A 13874-nucleotide genomic window follows, 5' to 3' on the forward strand; every position below is an offset into this window, starting at 1 on the left:
ACACCTTTTTGTTAGAGTGCATGTGATCCCCACTTAATAGAGTGGTCTCATTATTTAATGGGTCCTAACCAAACACCTCATAAGAGAGTGTTCAAAAGAGTGTTTTCAGTAACCACCATTCCTGTACAAAGATGAACATCTACTAGTTAATGTCTCATTCCTCATTCGGCAACATAACTAAAAATACATCAAAATCATGCTACTCCTATGCAATGACATTGTTTACTACCAGAAACAACAATATTTGAAGCGATATGTTCTACAGTTAGCCCCAAAACTGATGCCTAGCCAAATTAAAATTTGTGAGTATGCCAAAATCGAATCCAAAGCTACAAACTTTAATTAGTTTTAACTTAAGAATAGCCAAATTCCAAGTGCAAGAAATCACTGCCTTTTGCACTTAACACATCAAGTTTTGAAAACCCAATTAAAATTTTCCAACACCCCTGGAATTAAAAGCATTTAAGAGGATGTCTATTATATGTTAAAAAATAGTTTACCAAATATAAGGTGAATTTGGCTAACAACAAACATTACCATAATAAGAGTTAGGAGCTAGGTGTATACCCTCAACCATCACATTGTAATTAGTTATTACATATAGAACCCAGACTAGAGAATGAAATAAGCATGTTACTTGGCATCACAGCCATGGCGATTAATAGTGAACATGTTTAAATAGAGACACCAAGATGCCGACAATAAGTTTAAAAGAAAAACAATCAGGCTCCATACTTAGGAGCTTTCCAAAGCTTAAAGGCTATCTCATGCAAGAACCTATCTGCTGGTATTGTAAGATTTCCACCATGCTGCATGACAAGAAGAAAACAAAAAATAGTGAAAAAGGCTATATAGTGATGAAGCATTGCATTACAGCTAAACAAGCCTATCACAACTTCACAAGGAAACTTCCAAGCAGTATTAAATTTCAAAACCAAGGTAATGATTTTGTTGTTAGCACAAGTAATTGAATTGATTGGATTTTTTAATATTCAACAGTAAGACGACAAAAACTGACAACAATGACAGAATCAAATGCGTTAATAGTATAGTAGTAGAAACGCTCAATCAAACATGATGCTGAATTGTTGATCAATAATTTTGAAGTAAAATCTCGAAAAACAAACCTCCTTGAAGTCCTCAAAACAAAATCTTTCTGCATTATCCTTGCGAGTCACGGCATGTTGCAGCTGGGAGATTAACATGGGAGAATGGTGCCTGTATCATTTGATATGGAGGTAAATATGCAAGACATTCCAAAGAGAAAGCAAGGACTACTGAGATCCTTAATTACTATACTTTATTTATTACCTTACATCCTTCCGAGCAAATCCCCCTTTCATAGCATAACTTTGCAAAGGAAAGAGTGTTGAAAAAGAAGAGTTCTTCTCGTCACCCCTCTTTGATACTGAATACTTCAAATTATCATCTTCCAATACATTGCCATAGCTCATGACAAGGGATAAGTGCAGACGAGAACCGATGTCAGAACCCGGTTGGGATTGGCTCATTATCTCACCAACCAAGGCATCAACATACTCCATGTCAGCAGCAATCGTTTCTTGTTCATAACTATTAACCTTTTCACCGGCTCCAATGTGAAAGAAAACAATATCAAAACGGTTATTGTCCAGCACCTTCCCTTCATCGAAGCCAAGCAACTTGAGCAGCTCAAGGGCTGCAACCTTATCTTGTAATTCAGCAGTATGATCTTTCAGTAATTCATCAAAGTGAAGAACAGTGAAGCCAAGCTTGGCACTGAAAGATTTCAAGCTCGAATTGTTTGTCAATATAGCTGCTTTCATTCCCATAAACCTGTAATCAGAGAAGGAAGTGCTTTAGCTGATATAACTGTGCTATTTCACAAGTAAACATCATGATGAAAAAGAAAAAGAAAACGGATAAAGAAAATACCTATTAGATAAGGTTTGGCTTGTTGTATCCTTTTCGCTAATATTATCCCAATTTGGCTCATTCTAACAAGGAAAAAACCATTAATGATATGTCATAATACTTAATAAAGAAAGCTTGTATAATTCACCAACACAACAGTATTGCATAAGATGATCTCACCGTATTTAAACAGGTCTCGTGCGCATCGAGCAGAACAGCAAACTCTCTAACTATCCTCTCATCCTCGCTTTCTGAAAACTATATATTTAAGTGAATTTGAATTTCACAGAAACAACAAAAGGAAAAATTAAGACAAGCAAAATAGTATAACTACTATTCTATTACATGAATAATAAAGCTCTAGAACTTAAAAGGTATAACATTGTCTTCATTCCATTTATATATAACCAACGTTTTAAATAGTGGTTGCGGTTTCGGAATCCCCAAAAACCTTTACATTTAGGGAAAGTATGGTCGATGTGGCCACAATTGCAGTGCGATATGGTTTCAGCGACTACTAAAACCTTAACATATCAATTTATCTAAAGGTCGCAAACCCAGATTTAAAATCTTGTATATCAACTCTCCTAAACAATGATGTCTTGCACCACTTACTCACAGACCTATAAGAAAGTTTCCTTACAATGTCATCCAATTTTACATCAACGCGTCATTAAAAATGTTTGACTTTCATAATAACTGCCTCGAAAGTGGTACAAATGGTTATGATCAATAGAGTAAACAATTTTACATTAAAATTAAACTCGAACTAGAATTTCATAATTATGAGATGTAAAAATATGAAATAGATTGTATCTTAGACCTTATGACAAACAGGTAGTGAAGGTGTAACAGAACCGGAATCGAAAATATTTTTGATAATTTGGGAAATTAAAAAGTTGGTTTGATTAATTATTATTTGTCAGACATTAATCTTGATTATGTATATGATGGATAATTGGAATAAATAATAAATGAAAAGAGGGAGATAGAAGGGAAAGGGGAACCTGAGGGAGAAGAATTAGGGAGAGACAAGAAACCGCAGAGAGAGTGAGAGGCGAGAGAGTGAAGGTGAGTGTGCGATGATGGATCGATTGAACGGGCTAACCCGTCTCCGAGTAACACCAGTGATCGACTTGGCTTGTCTGCCATGGCTTTTTTGTTTCTGTTTTTGCTTCTGCTTCTGGCTTTTTATACAACTTTGGAATCAGATGCAAAAGAGAAGGGAGGCATAGGAGTAAGTTTATATGGCGAATATTGTAGTTTATATTAACTTTAATTGCTTTTAATTATTAAATTAAGATTTCTTTTTTTGTAAAATGAACTCAAATTGACATCTAAGGTTGAAAATAATTAGAAAATTTGTAATGAAAAAAAAAATTAGTTTAGACGGTGTTAAATGACAAATGAATGGAGGGAATACTAATGAGTACAAGTGTATCCTCTCCCTCTTTCGGATAAGAAATTAATTTTTTTTTTGTGTTTTTTCAACAAGTGTCGCTCACAGTAATTAAACTCTTACTATTTTGATCATCTCGAGAACTAAGCACATCATGTTTATTGACCTACATTTTTATTTTATCTGATTCTTATCTATTTCATTTTTTAAGTATTATGATATCCTTTTCATATTGGATGTGCCCTTTATGTTATAGTTTTTTATATTGTGTTTACTTTAAATTACATTTTTTATTTATTATAATGTAGAATTTAAGGAAAGAATGGTGGTTTCAACTTGTAATTAATGTGTTAATAGTAATTACCTAGGATTATATAATAGCATAAAGATATGGTTTGTTTCACTCCAATTAACTATCGATTTTATTTTAGGAAATTGAACCAGTCATGAATGTTTTAATTCTGTTTCACAGTTTTCCTATTTATTTTTTTAAATTCTACATCAATTAAAAATGTATTTTATGATGCATTGTTTGTCCCCAGAATAAAAACTACTTTTATTATCATAAAACATAAATCATAAATAGATGAGCAAGCAAATTGACTCAAATAATTTTCTTATAATAACATATATAATAATTATGTAATTTATAAAGAAGTAAACAAATTACCACATATGTAACAGTAATAATATCCTTAATTAGTAACATATATAACAATATAATTAATAAGTAGTAATATATATAACAATATAATTCATAATTAATATCACATACAACAATTAGTAACATATATAACAATACAATTCATAATTAATATCACATACAAATTAGTAACACATATAACAATTTATGTTATAGGATAGGTACAACTTTACATAGTTTCCAAATTATAAAGATAATAGGAAATGAGTATAACAATTTAATAAGCAGTAATATATATATATATATAACGTCATAAATTTGCCTAAATAATTCACACAACTGCACAATAATATTCTTTATATCTATTTCTTTAATGAATGAACAAAATCATTAATCGGGCCGAATTTAAACAATTCATTAAAAAAATAAAATCGAACTAAACCATATCTTATGATTGTGGTTTGGTTCGTCCTACCAATTTCATAGTTTAAACTGGAAACATTTATACTCATAACAAAGTGACACATCCTAAATAAAACAATGTGTCAGTCAAAGCACAAACCCAGCAGGACCGTGTGACACAGGTAAGAATGGAGGTTTCAACTTGTAATTAATGTGTTAATGATGATTACCTAGAATTATATAAACATCATAAAGACTTGGTTTGATTCACCCCAATTAACTATAAATAGGAAAGATCTTTCCTGATAAATTACACCTATTCATATATATTTTCATACTCTCATTCTATTTCTTTTTACATATCTTCACCTATATTAACTTAAACATAACAATGCCTTTTCAATTATCTATTCAAGGTAGTCTAAGATCGGTTTTGCCTCAGACAAAAGAACACCTACTGTTGTTTGTGTTCTATAAAATATTATTGAGTTAACTTAATTTACAATAGTTTGTATATTTGTCTTTTATATAAGTCCACATTTTCTATTTTCTATTTAAAGATGTGAACTTAATATATATTTATTTTATATTTTATCTTTTTGATTAATGAAAAATAAGGCGCAATTAGAGTGATAAACAGAAGTCGTAAATCATTACAATTCTGAAACGGATTGTAGATTTACGAGTACCTTACACGTGTTACATACTTGCAATCTCAACTCGGATTGTGACCGAGTCATCAACAATGAAAATTAGCTAGACTCGCTGATTCGGTGCGGTTAACTTGTGGAACAATCCATTTCCATCAAATATCATTTCTGTGTCCGAAGTGAGTTTAAATTATGCTGACTCATGCATTTTATCCCAAAACTCGTTACCGAGTCTACTCAACATCTCCGTAACTCGGTCATTTTATTGTTCATCTCGGTCGCCACCGTTCCCATTCTTCAACGAAACCATTATTCTCAAACATCGTTATCGATGTCTTCTTCTTCTTCCTCAAAGGACGATGTTCAACGAAACCGTATAATCTCAAGTAAGCTCTACTTCGATGTGTCTGTGTCTAAGGTAACTAATCTACAACTCAGTTATTTTCTATTTGCGCTTTGAATCAGCTTTTTGTTTTTGTCTAACTTTTTTTACGATTCAGGTTCCACTTATATACTCCGAGTCTTATGATATAGCTTTTCTCGGCCTAGAGAAACTGTAAGCAATTTTTCACTTCTCTTACTTTACTCAACTGTATTCAGTTTTTTCGCAAGTGATTTTCAGTTATCATATAGTCGTAGACGTGTAGATAGTTGTATGTAGGGGAAATACGGAATTATCATCAACACCGTTAAGGCTAAAAAGTTATAAGGCTATGCTTTGCACAAGTAGCTTAGGAGCGAGTTTAAGGTTTATAAGTTAGTTGGAAGTTTGAGCTGAAAATCTGATTAGCCAATTGCAAGAATGAGCTGTCTCGGAAAGGTTAACTGATTGTCTTGTAAAATGAATTAATCTTTTGACTTGAAAGCCCGTAAACAAACATTATTACCGAACAACAATAATTATTACCTTGGTGATATTACCAAACACGCCCTATTCGCACTCGTTTATGTGTAATTAAGATAAACCCAGGGAAGTTGGTGTAATTTCCCCATTGAATGTTGAATTTTGATGCTACTCTTTTGACTGATTTTTGTTAATTGATATAGGCACCCGTTTGACTCGTCTAAATGGGGACGGATTTGTCGGTTCCTCACCTCCTTCGGTGTTCTAGACAAAAAGTGCATTGTTGAGCCTCTTGAAGCGTCCAAGGATGATCTTCTAGTGGTAATGACTATGTATTTATGCTTCATGGACACTTCCACACATAAGTGAATGTCGATTCAACTGACATATGTTTGGAAATTGTATTACCATTTTCTAGTTAGTTTGGTTAGTTATTGAGTCATCTAGTTAGTTACAGATGCACATGTGATTCAACTGTGGTTAAGATGGTTTTAAATTGCAGTTGCATTGTGAAATTTGTTCTGTGTCTAATGATTGGTTTTGAAACCGGTGCGGCTGCATCACTGTTTTGTTACCATTTTGTTTGGATCCTTTCTTGTGATTTGAAACCATGAACCACATTGCAATTATGGTGGTGACTACATCCACAATATTGATGTGTCTGCAATGTAGAGCCTTGTTAATTTGTTTCTCTCTAGTCTGTGAGATACCGTGCACCTTTTTATGATTTAGTAAATTTCAGTTTTTCTAGGATCTTCACTCTATTTTTTGTGACTCTTCGCATGTTACTCTAAAAACTAGATGTGTGTCTTGCGTGGTTATCAGTGTTAATATATGAAAGGTTAGCTTTTCACTGCCCACCCTACTGAAGAAGAAAACTATCCTCTTTTTGCATGACATATTTTGACCTTTGAACTTGGAATTCACTAGATTCACCATTTCCCTTACCATCTTGTTATTCATGCAGAGCAACAAACAATAGAATTCTAGCTGATATAATTTAAGCAGAATGTCTAGTGCTAAATCTATTTTGTTTATGTCTTTTTTTCCGTGAAGGTACACTCAGAATCGTACTTGAGCAGTCTGAAGGAAAGTTCAAACGTTGCTAGGATAACTGAGGTATTTTCCTGTTTCTTTTTTTAATTTTTGGGTATATTCAAGTGTGAAGTCCCGGATAGGATGGGAGGAAGCCTTTAAGTGGAAAACATTTATCGAACCATTGCCTTAAGGGAGCATTGAGCAGCTACCAATTTGTTATTAGAGATTAGGATTACAAGCTCTTACACTCTCAAGAACACCTCTTTGAGTTATAGAATACATGTATATTTAGTCTCCTACCTGGACCCAATACATAACCCTAAAAGTCCATGAAACAAATTCAGTTATTTGACAGTGCTGTCTCGATCCAGTGTCATGGTGCCAGACACGGCCAGTCTGTGTATCCTCAATTGTGTCATTCCATGCCCTGGTTGTCACCAGGTCCATGGTTGTGGTTGCTCGGACCGTGGACCTCTTGACAAGCTTCAAGAACACAACCGTTTCTCCCCACACGATGAGGCTGTGATTTACATCCTTGATATGAGCCATACATAATATTAATATAAAATAAGAAATTCTTCAAGAGAAAGAGAATACAAGTAAAAAAAAAGAGTCAAAAAGGGAACAGAAGACATCAATGTAGCCAAATGCCTAATTTTATCCCAAAGATGTGCTTGAAAAGATATCCTAAAATGTGCAAGAATTAACTCTACCAAATGTGCTGCAAAATTTGCACTTGCCATAAAAATTTGGCCTCATTATTTCTACCATAAGGAATAAAATTGGTCATAGAAAACTGGTCCAAAAGCTTAGGACACACCCAATATGCTCCAAAAAACCAAATGAAGAATTCCACAATGTAGTAGCAGTAGGACAATGTAAGAAAAGGTGATCAACAGATTCTGAACTTGCACTACACATCACACACATATGTCTTGAGAATTTGACAATTGTGTAGGATTTGTACCAAACCCATTTATTTACCTTTTTATAGACATTTTGATCTGATGTGGTTGTGTTGGAATGCTTTGAGCAACTATTTCCATTATTTTACCATTCATTTTGAGGATGGTGTTTGCTGAGGCTTTATGCAGTTAACATATTAAAGAATATTTACTGATATAAACTTCTGAAGTATAGGTCGCTCCTGTGGCATTAGTACCCAATTTTCTGGTGCAACAAAAAGTTCTTTTCCCATTCAGGAAGCAGGTGAAGTAATTATTTTTATTGAAGTCTCTTCAACGTTTGTGAATATTAGATCTTACTCCTACTCTGATTGTAGGTTGGAGGAACTATATTAGCTGCAAAACTTGCAAAGGAGAGAGGATGGGCCATTAATGTAGGAGGAGGCTTTCATCATTGTTCTGCAGAAAATGGAGGTGGATTTTGTGCTTATGCAGATATTTCTCTGTGCATCCACTTTGCTTTTGTTCGTTTGAATGTATCAAGGTACTATCATGCTTAGGCTTTATAGTTACATGTTAGCATATGCTATTAATACATTGTACAGATAAGCATTATTTTCCAATTGTCTGCAAAATCTTCAGGGTGATGATTATTGATCTTGATGCACATCAAGGAAATGGTCATGAAATGGACTTTGCCAATGACAGTATGTCCAAAACATTTCTCCTCCTGGTGTTTGACTTCATATCTTTTAGCATTTCCACTAATATAGTGGCTTTGTAATGGCAGGACGAGTCTATATCCTGGATATGTATAACCCTGGAATATATCCTTTGGTAAGCTATCTGCTCCTTGATTTGTTATGTGTTCTTTTTCTTTCACTTTATGAACTGTTTTTTATCAATCTCTCATTTTTCACATTTGCTTCATTTATGGAAAAAAAGTCCAGAGATTCGTATGTAAGTGGTCTATTAGAAACAGTTAATTGTTATTCACTTTTAGTTTAGACTGTGCATCTATTGTAAATAATTTTGTTAGCTTAGGGCTAACCGGCTACAATCTCTTACCACTTCCTTTTTGCCTTCTATATTAGGATTATGAGGCAAGGAACTACATAAATCAGAAAGTTGAAGTGAAGGTATGTTCATTATACTAGTTAAAACCTTGATCATATTTGCTTTCCTATTTGCCTCTGACAAGAAGTGTTTTTTTATCTTTTCTATTCCTGAACTTTCAGAGTGGGACACTTACGGAAGAGTACCTGCAGAAATTAGATGAAGCACTTGAGGTACATCACATTATGATTGTAAACTTTGTTAACCTCTTATATTTTGGCTTGAGTATCTGTTGCAAAATCTTGCATTGCTATATCCTACCCAAGTATTCAACCATATTAGTTTCATTTTGTCACTTTTTTGCTTAGTGTTTGTTTTGTTTGTGATGCAGCATGTATTACCTTCCCCTTCTTTATTTTGAACACCTAAACAAGGTGAAGGAAAATAAAGTTCCCAATCCCATCCTTCCATTCCCATTATTTTTATTATCTTCCCTTCCACTCTGAAGTCCTAGAATTGTGTTGGAGACCCTATATTCAGGTCCTTTTATTTATTTTTCTGTTGTTGTCAATGTGATGATTCAAGGTTGCCAGGCATAGGTTTGATCCTGAGTTGATAGTTTATAATGCTGGAACGGACATCTTAGAAGGTGACCCATTAGGAAGGTTGCAGGTAACATCATTCTTGAATTCATTTTATTGTAGTAAAATATAAACTTGTTAATTGCATGGTCATTTGCTCTTGATCTGTAGTTTCTACATGAAAAGAATGGTTCATTATTATGAATTAGTGTTTTACATGATTCTTTTATTACTTATCACTTACCTTAGGCGGTGTTTGCGCTATTTTGTACATGCAGATCAGTCCTGAAGGGGTTGCTCTTAGAGATGAGAAAGTATTTCGGTTTGCTCGTGAGAAAAACATTCCTATCATCATGCTCACTTCAGGTATGCTATTTCTTTTCAACCTCTCTTAATCCTTACGGGGCCATTATGGTATTAAGTGTGCAACCATGAAACTTATTTAACAAAGGGCCCTATCATACATATCATATACTGGTCGTATCTGGTGCATCTTACTCCTGATCTTTTTAATTATGCATCTAATGTTCAAACAAATAATGGAAAGCATCCTGAATTTGGTCCATCCTTTGCATGACTTCTGAGACATGGTTAATAATAGGGTGTTTGCTATGAACTTTGTTATAAGGTCCTGGTTAATTATTCAGATTTAATTAAATATTTTTTATTGAATAGCTAGAATATTATTATGTTGTAAGGTTATGACATTTGAATGGTCATCATCATGTTAGCTTTCTTTATTCTCTTTTAAATTGTGTATTGTTCATCCATTACAATCAATCAATCAATGAAATATGAAGATTGCTATTAACATTCTATTTGTTATCTTATTCCATACAACCTAAGTGTTGTCCACTTTGTTCACCTTTGCAAAAACAAATTAAAATATTCCATTTTTCCTGGCCTTATACAACGTTCATTTGATAAGATAAATGCAATATTTAAAATTTATAAGCAACTATTATATATTCAAGTGTGAAGTTCTACATTGTATATGAGTGATGAGTGAAAGAATTTATAAGTGGAAAAGACAAAAAAAAAATATTGTCGATTTTGGCTCAATATATGATGTCTTATGGAGTCTTCCCATGACCTGGTAAGGTTGGAGGGTCTCTTACCGCAGACAGGTCCAACACCTAGTGCCATAAAGCTCCCGTTATGCATAATAGGTGAAGGGAAGGGTTGGACTTGAAAGGGAAGGGTTGGACTTGAACCAACTATATCGTTTTACGATAGCAGCTTTACAACAGGCTAACCAAGACCTTTGGCCTTTGGGTCATATACTGAGAACTCCAACAGCTTTGCCAACCTCCCCTTGATAGGCTGTTATATTGAAAGGTTCTTAGAAACATTGATTCAATTAAATTTGATCAGATGATAATAGTTATGACTTCAAAAATGTGATGAATCAGTTGTAAACATAAGAATGCTTACCAGCTTTTCTTCATCTGTTATTTCATGTTTCAGGCGGTTACATGAAGTCCAGTGCTAAAGTCATTGCAGATTCAATAGTCAATCTCTCAAAGAAATGCTTGATAGAAATAAAGGGTAGTCCAAACGCTTAAGGCTACCCAATAGTGCTGAGCTACTTGGCTGCACTTCCACATCATGAGATTATCCTGTGAGTAACTAACCCTGTAAATTGTCTGTGGTAAGAGTTTTCATATCTTTGAAATATGGGTAAAACTTTTTCCAAGATTTGAACTCGATAAATCTTAATCCTTACGGGGCCATTATGGTATTAAGTGTGCAACCATGAAACTTATTTAACAAAGGGCCCTATCATACATATCATATACTGGTCGTATCTGGTGCATCTTACTCCTGATCTTTTTAATTATGCATCTAATGTTCAAACAAATAATGGAAAGCATCCTGAATTTGGTCCATCCTTTGCATGACTTCTGAGACATGGTTAATAATAGGGTGTTTGCTATGAACTTTGTTATAAGGTCCTGGTTAATTATTCAGATTTAATTAAATATTTTTTATTGAATAGCTAGAATATTATTATGTTGTAAGGTTATGACATTTGAATGGTCATCATCATGTTAGCTTTCTTTATTCTCTTTTAAATTGTGTATTGTTCATCCATTACAATCAATCAATCAATGAAATATGAAGATTGCTATTAACATTCTATTTGTTATCTTATTCCATACAACCTAAGTGTTGTCCACTTTGTTCACCTTTGCAAAAACAAATTAAAATATTCCATTTTTCCTGGCCTTATACAACGTTCATTTGATAAGATAAATGCAATATTTAAAATTTATAAGCAACTATTATATATTCAAGTGTGAAGTTCTACATTGTATATGAGTGATGAGTGAAAGAATTTATAAGTGGAAAAGACAAAAAAAAAATATTGTCGATTTTGGCTCAATATATGATGTCTTATGGAGTCTTCCCATGACCTGGTAAGGTTGGAGGGTCTCTTACCGCAGACAGGTCCAACACCTAGTGCCATAAAGCTCCCGTTATGCATAATAGGTGAAGGGAAGGGTTGGACTTGAAAGGGAAGGGTTGGACTTGAACCAACTATATCGTTTTACGATAGCAGCTTTACAACAGGCTAACCAAGACCTTTGGCCTTTGGGTCATATACTGAGAACTCCAACAGCTTTGCCAACCTCCCCTTGATAGGCTGTTATATTGAAAGGTTCTTAGAAACATTGATTCAATTAAATTTGATCAGATGATAATAGTTATGACTTCAAAAATGTGATGAATCAGTTGTAAACATAAGAATGCTTACCAGCTTTTCTTCATCTGTTATTTCATGTTTCAGGCGGTTACATGAAGTCCAGTGCTAAAGTCATTGCAGATTCAATAGTCAATCTCTCAAAGAAATGCTTGATAGAAATAAAGGGTAGTCCAAACGCTTAAGGCTACCCAATAGTGCTGAGCTACTTGGCTGCACTTCCACATCATGAGATTATCCTGTGAGTAACTAACCCTGTAAATTGTCTGTGGTAAGAGTTTTCATATCTTTGAAATATGGGTAAAACTTTTTCCAAGATTTGAACTCGATAAAAAAAAATTCCATTGCCGGGAATCGAACCCGGGTCTCCTGGGTGAAAGCCAGATATCCTAACCGCTGGACGACAATGGAATGTTATGGAAGTTTAAATATATTATACATAATATAGTTGTAATTTGTAAGTTATGTAATTGCATTTGAAACTAATCTACTTTGCAAGGTGAGATTACTAAATTTGTGGATGAGCTCATGAAAACATTTCATGTGGTGGTTGGAAAATTGTACTTGTCACATGTGTTAAAGTCACGGGGAAAGTTCAATTTTAAGTTGGAAAATAAGGTACCTATAAAAATAAATATTATGATGTATAAAGAAAGATCAATAGATACGATACCATACGCTAGTCAAATATTCAATGGGTTGCACGTGTAGCTTGAATCATAAGGTATCTCACACTTTATATAAAGCAATCTATACGTTGAATTTTTACTTCATTTAGTTGAACGGCATGTACCATTGCACCTTATTCTTCAATTGTATTATTATAACGGAAGTTATGACTTATGAGTGTAAAGTGGCAATGTTTAAATAAAAACATAATATAAATTTTCAGTAAAATACGACGTGACTGAAAGTGAATGTATACTTAAGAAAACGTAAATCTGTAACATTGTATTCATGGTTTTGTCGTGTGATGTTAAAAAGAAAGCTTTTCTTTTATGTATCGTAAATTCATCATATTGGGTTAAGTGGATGTTGCCTCCTTAACCACCCTCATTTATATTTAGGCACATTGCTCCTTCTTTTAGTTTTATTCATTGCAAATTTGCAATCGTCACCCTTTTATTAAAATTTAAATTAATCAATGGTCTACACTACGGTCCCTCATCCGTTTATTTGGGTACTGGTTATGATGACATCTTTTATTCCAAAAAATGTTACTTCATGTGTTAGGACAATTTTAATTGTTAAATTTTCAATTTAAATATATTTTTTAATCAATTATAGTTGAGTGACACACAAAATTTATACATTTTTTGGGACAAAAATATGGTCTCACATTCATCCCTGTTATGCCATGTAAGTAAGGCGTTTTTTTATAAATCATTTTTCTTTATAACTTAAGTCACACAAAGCTTTTTATCATACTCATATGCTTTAACTTTTACACTCTATTTGGATGTATTGAAAATAAGGGGAATGAAAAAGGAAAGAGGAGAGAATGAATGAATTTATTTGTTTTCACTTTTTAGGTTGACAAAGAAAAATGGACCGCAGATATAAAACCATATGGGACCCAAAAAAACATTTCTAGTGGAGAGAATATGTTGAGAAACTAACCATTAAATTAAATTTACAATCTTACCCGTAAAAAAATCATGAATGGAGTATTGTAGTGTAGTATACAATAGATGAAGTGGCATGATGAATGGAGTATTTTACATTATTATAAATAAATATATATATATATATATATATA

The 13874-nt window shown here is 33.4% G+C and overlaps 2 protein-coding genes and 1 non-coding gene across 5 annotated transcripts; 1 reads left to right on the forward strand and 2 right to left on the reverse strand.

Moving 5' to 3' along the window:
* On the reverse strand, window positions 488-3281 carry LOC109343746. Of its 2 annotated transcripts, XM_019582202.1 has the most exons (7): window positions 2901-3281; window positions 2074-2144; window positions 1915-1976; window positions 1312-1815; window positions 1128-1218; window positions 699-809; window positions 488-654 (listed from the first exon to the last, which is right to left on the reverse strand). In XM_019582202.1, the coding sequence occupies exons 1-6, from the start codon at window positions 3043-3045 to the stop codon at window positions 723-725; spliced, it is 960 nt and encodes a 319-aa protein (XP_019437747.1). In that variant the 5' UTR covers window positions 3046-3281; the 3' UTR covers window positions 488-654; window positions 699-722. The 2 variants fall into 2 exon arrangements, with proteins under 2 accessions (XP_019437747.1, XP_019437746.1); XM_019582201.1 differs by having other exon boundaries at window positions 488-809.
* Window positions 5020-11046, forward strand: LOC109343747 (histone deacetylase 2). 2 transcript variants are annotated; one of them, XM_019582204.1, is made up of 14 exons: window positions 5020-5405; window positions 5488-5543; window positions 6035-6152; window positions 6888-6950; window positions 8010-8078; window positions 8152-8318; window positions 8417-8481; window positions 8565-8611; window positions 8869-8913; window positions 9013-9063; window positions 9416-9502; window positions 9690-9777; window positions 10879-10989; window positions 11027-11046. In XM_019582204.1, the coding sequence occupies exons 1-13, from the start codon at window positions 5190-5192 to the stop codon at window positions 10974-10976; spliced, it is 1170 nt and encodes a 389-aa protein (XP_019437749.1). In that variant the 5' UTR covers window positions 5020-5189; the 3' UTR covers window positions 10977-10989; window positions 11027-11046. The 2 variants fall into 2 exon arrangements, with proteins under 2 accessions (XP_019437749.1, XP_019437748.1); XM_019582203.1 differs by lacking the exon at window positions 11027-11046 and having other exon boundaries at window positions 10879-11020.
* Window positions 12455-12526, reverse strand: TRNAE-UUC. The gene has a single exon. It is a non-coding gene; the product is annotated as a tRNA-Glu (tRNA).

This window comes from Lupinus angustifolius, chromosome LG03 (genome assembly GCF_001865875.1).
Source record: "Lupinus angustifolius cultivar Tanjil chromosome LG03, LupAngTanjil_v1.0, whole genome shotgun sequence".
Taxonomy (NCBI): Eukaryota; Viridiplantae; Streptophyta; class Magnoliopsida; order Fabales; family Fabaceae; genus Lupinus; species Lupinus angustifolius.

Excerpts from the sequence above, each read along its gene's own strand:
- LOC109343747 (XM_019582204.1), top strand. The coding sequence starts at position 5,190 with ATGCATTTTATCCCAAAACTCGTTACCGAGTCTACTCAACATCTCCGT. Across the intron at positions 6,951-8,009 it reads ACGTTGCTAGGATAACTGAG|GTCGCTCCTGTGGCATTAGT; the intron begins GTATTTTCCTGT and ends TCTGAAGTATAG. Across the intron at positions 8,612-8,868 it reads ACCCTGGAATATATCCTTTG|GATTATGAGGCAAGGAACTA; the intron begins GTAAGCTATCTG and ends CTTCTATATTAG.
- LOC109343746 (XM_019582202.1), bottom strand. The coding sequence starts at position 3,045 with ATGGCAGACAAGCCAAGTCGATCACTGGTGTTACTCGGAGACGGGTTA. Across the intron at positions 2,145-2,900 it reads CCCTAATTCTTCTCCCTCAG|AAAGCGAGGATGAGAGGATA; the intron begins GTTCCCCTTTCC and ends TATAGTTTTCAG. Across the intron at positions 1,816-1,914 it reads AGCCAAACCTTATCTAATAG|GTTTATGGGAATGAAAGCAG; the intron begins GTATTTTCTTTA and ends CTCTGATTACAG.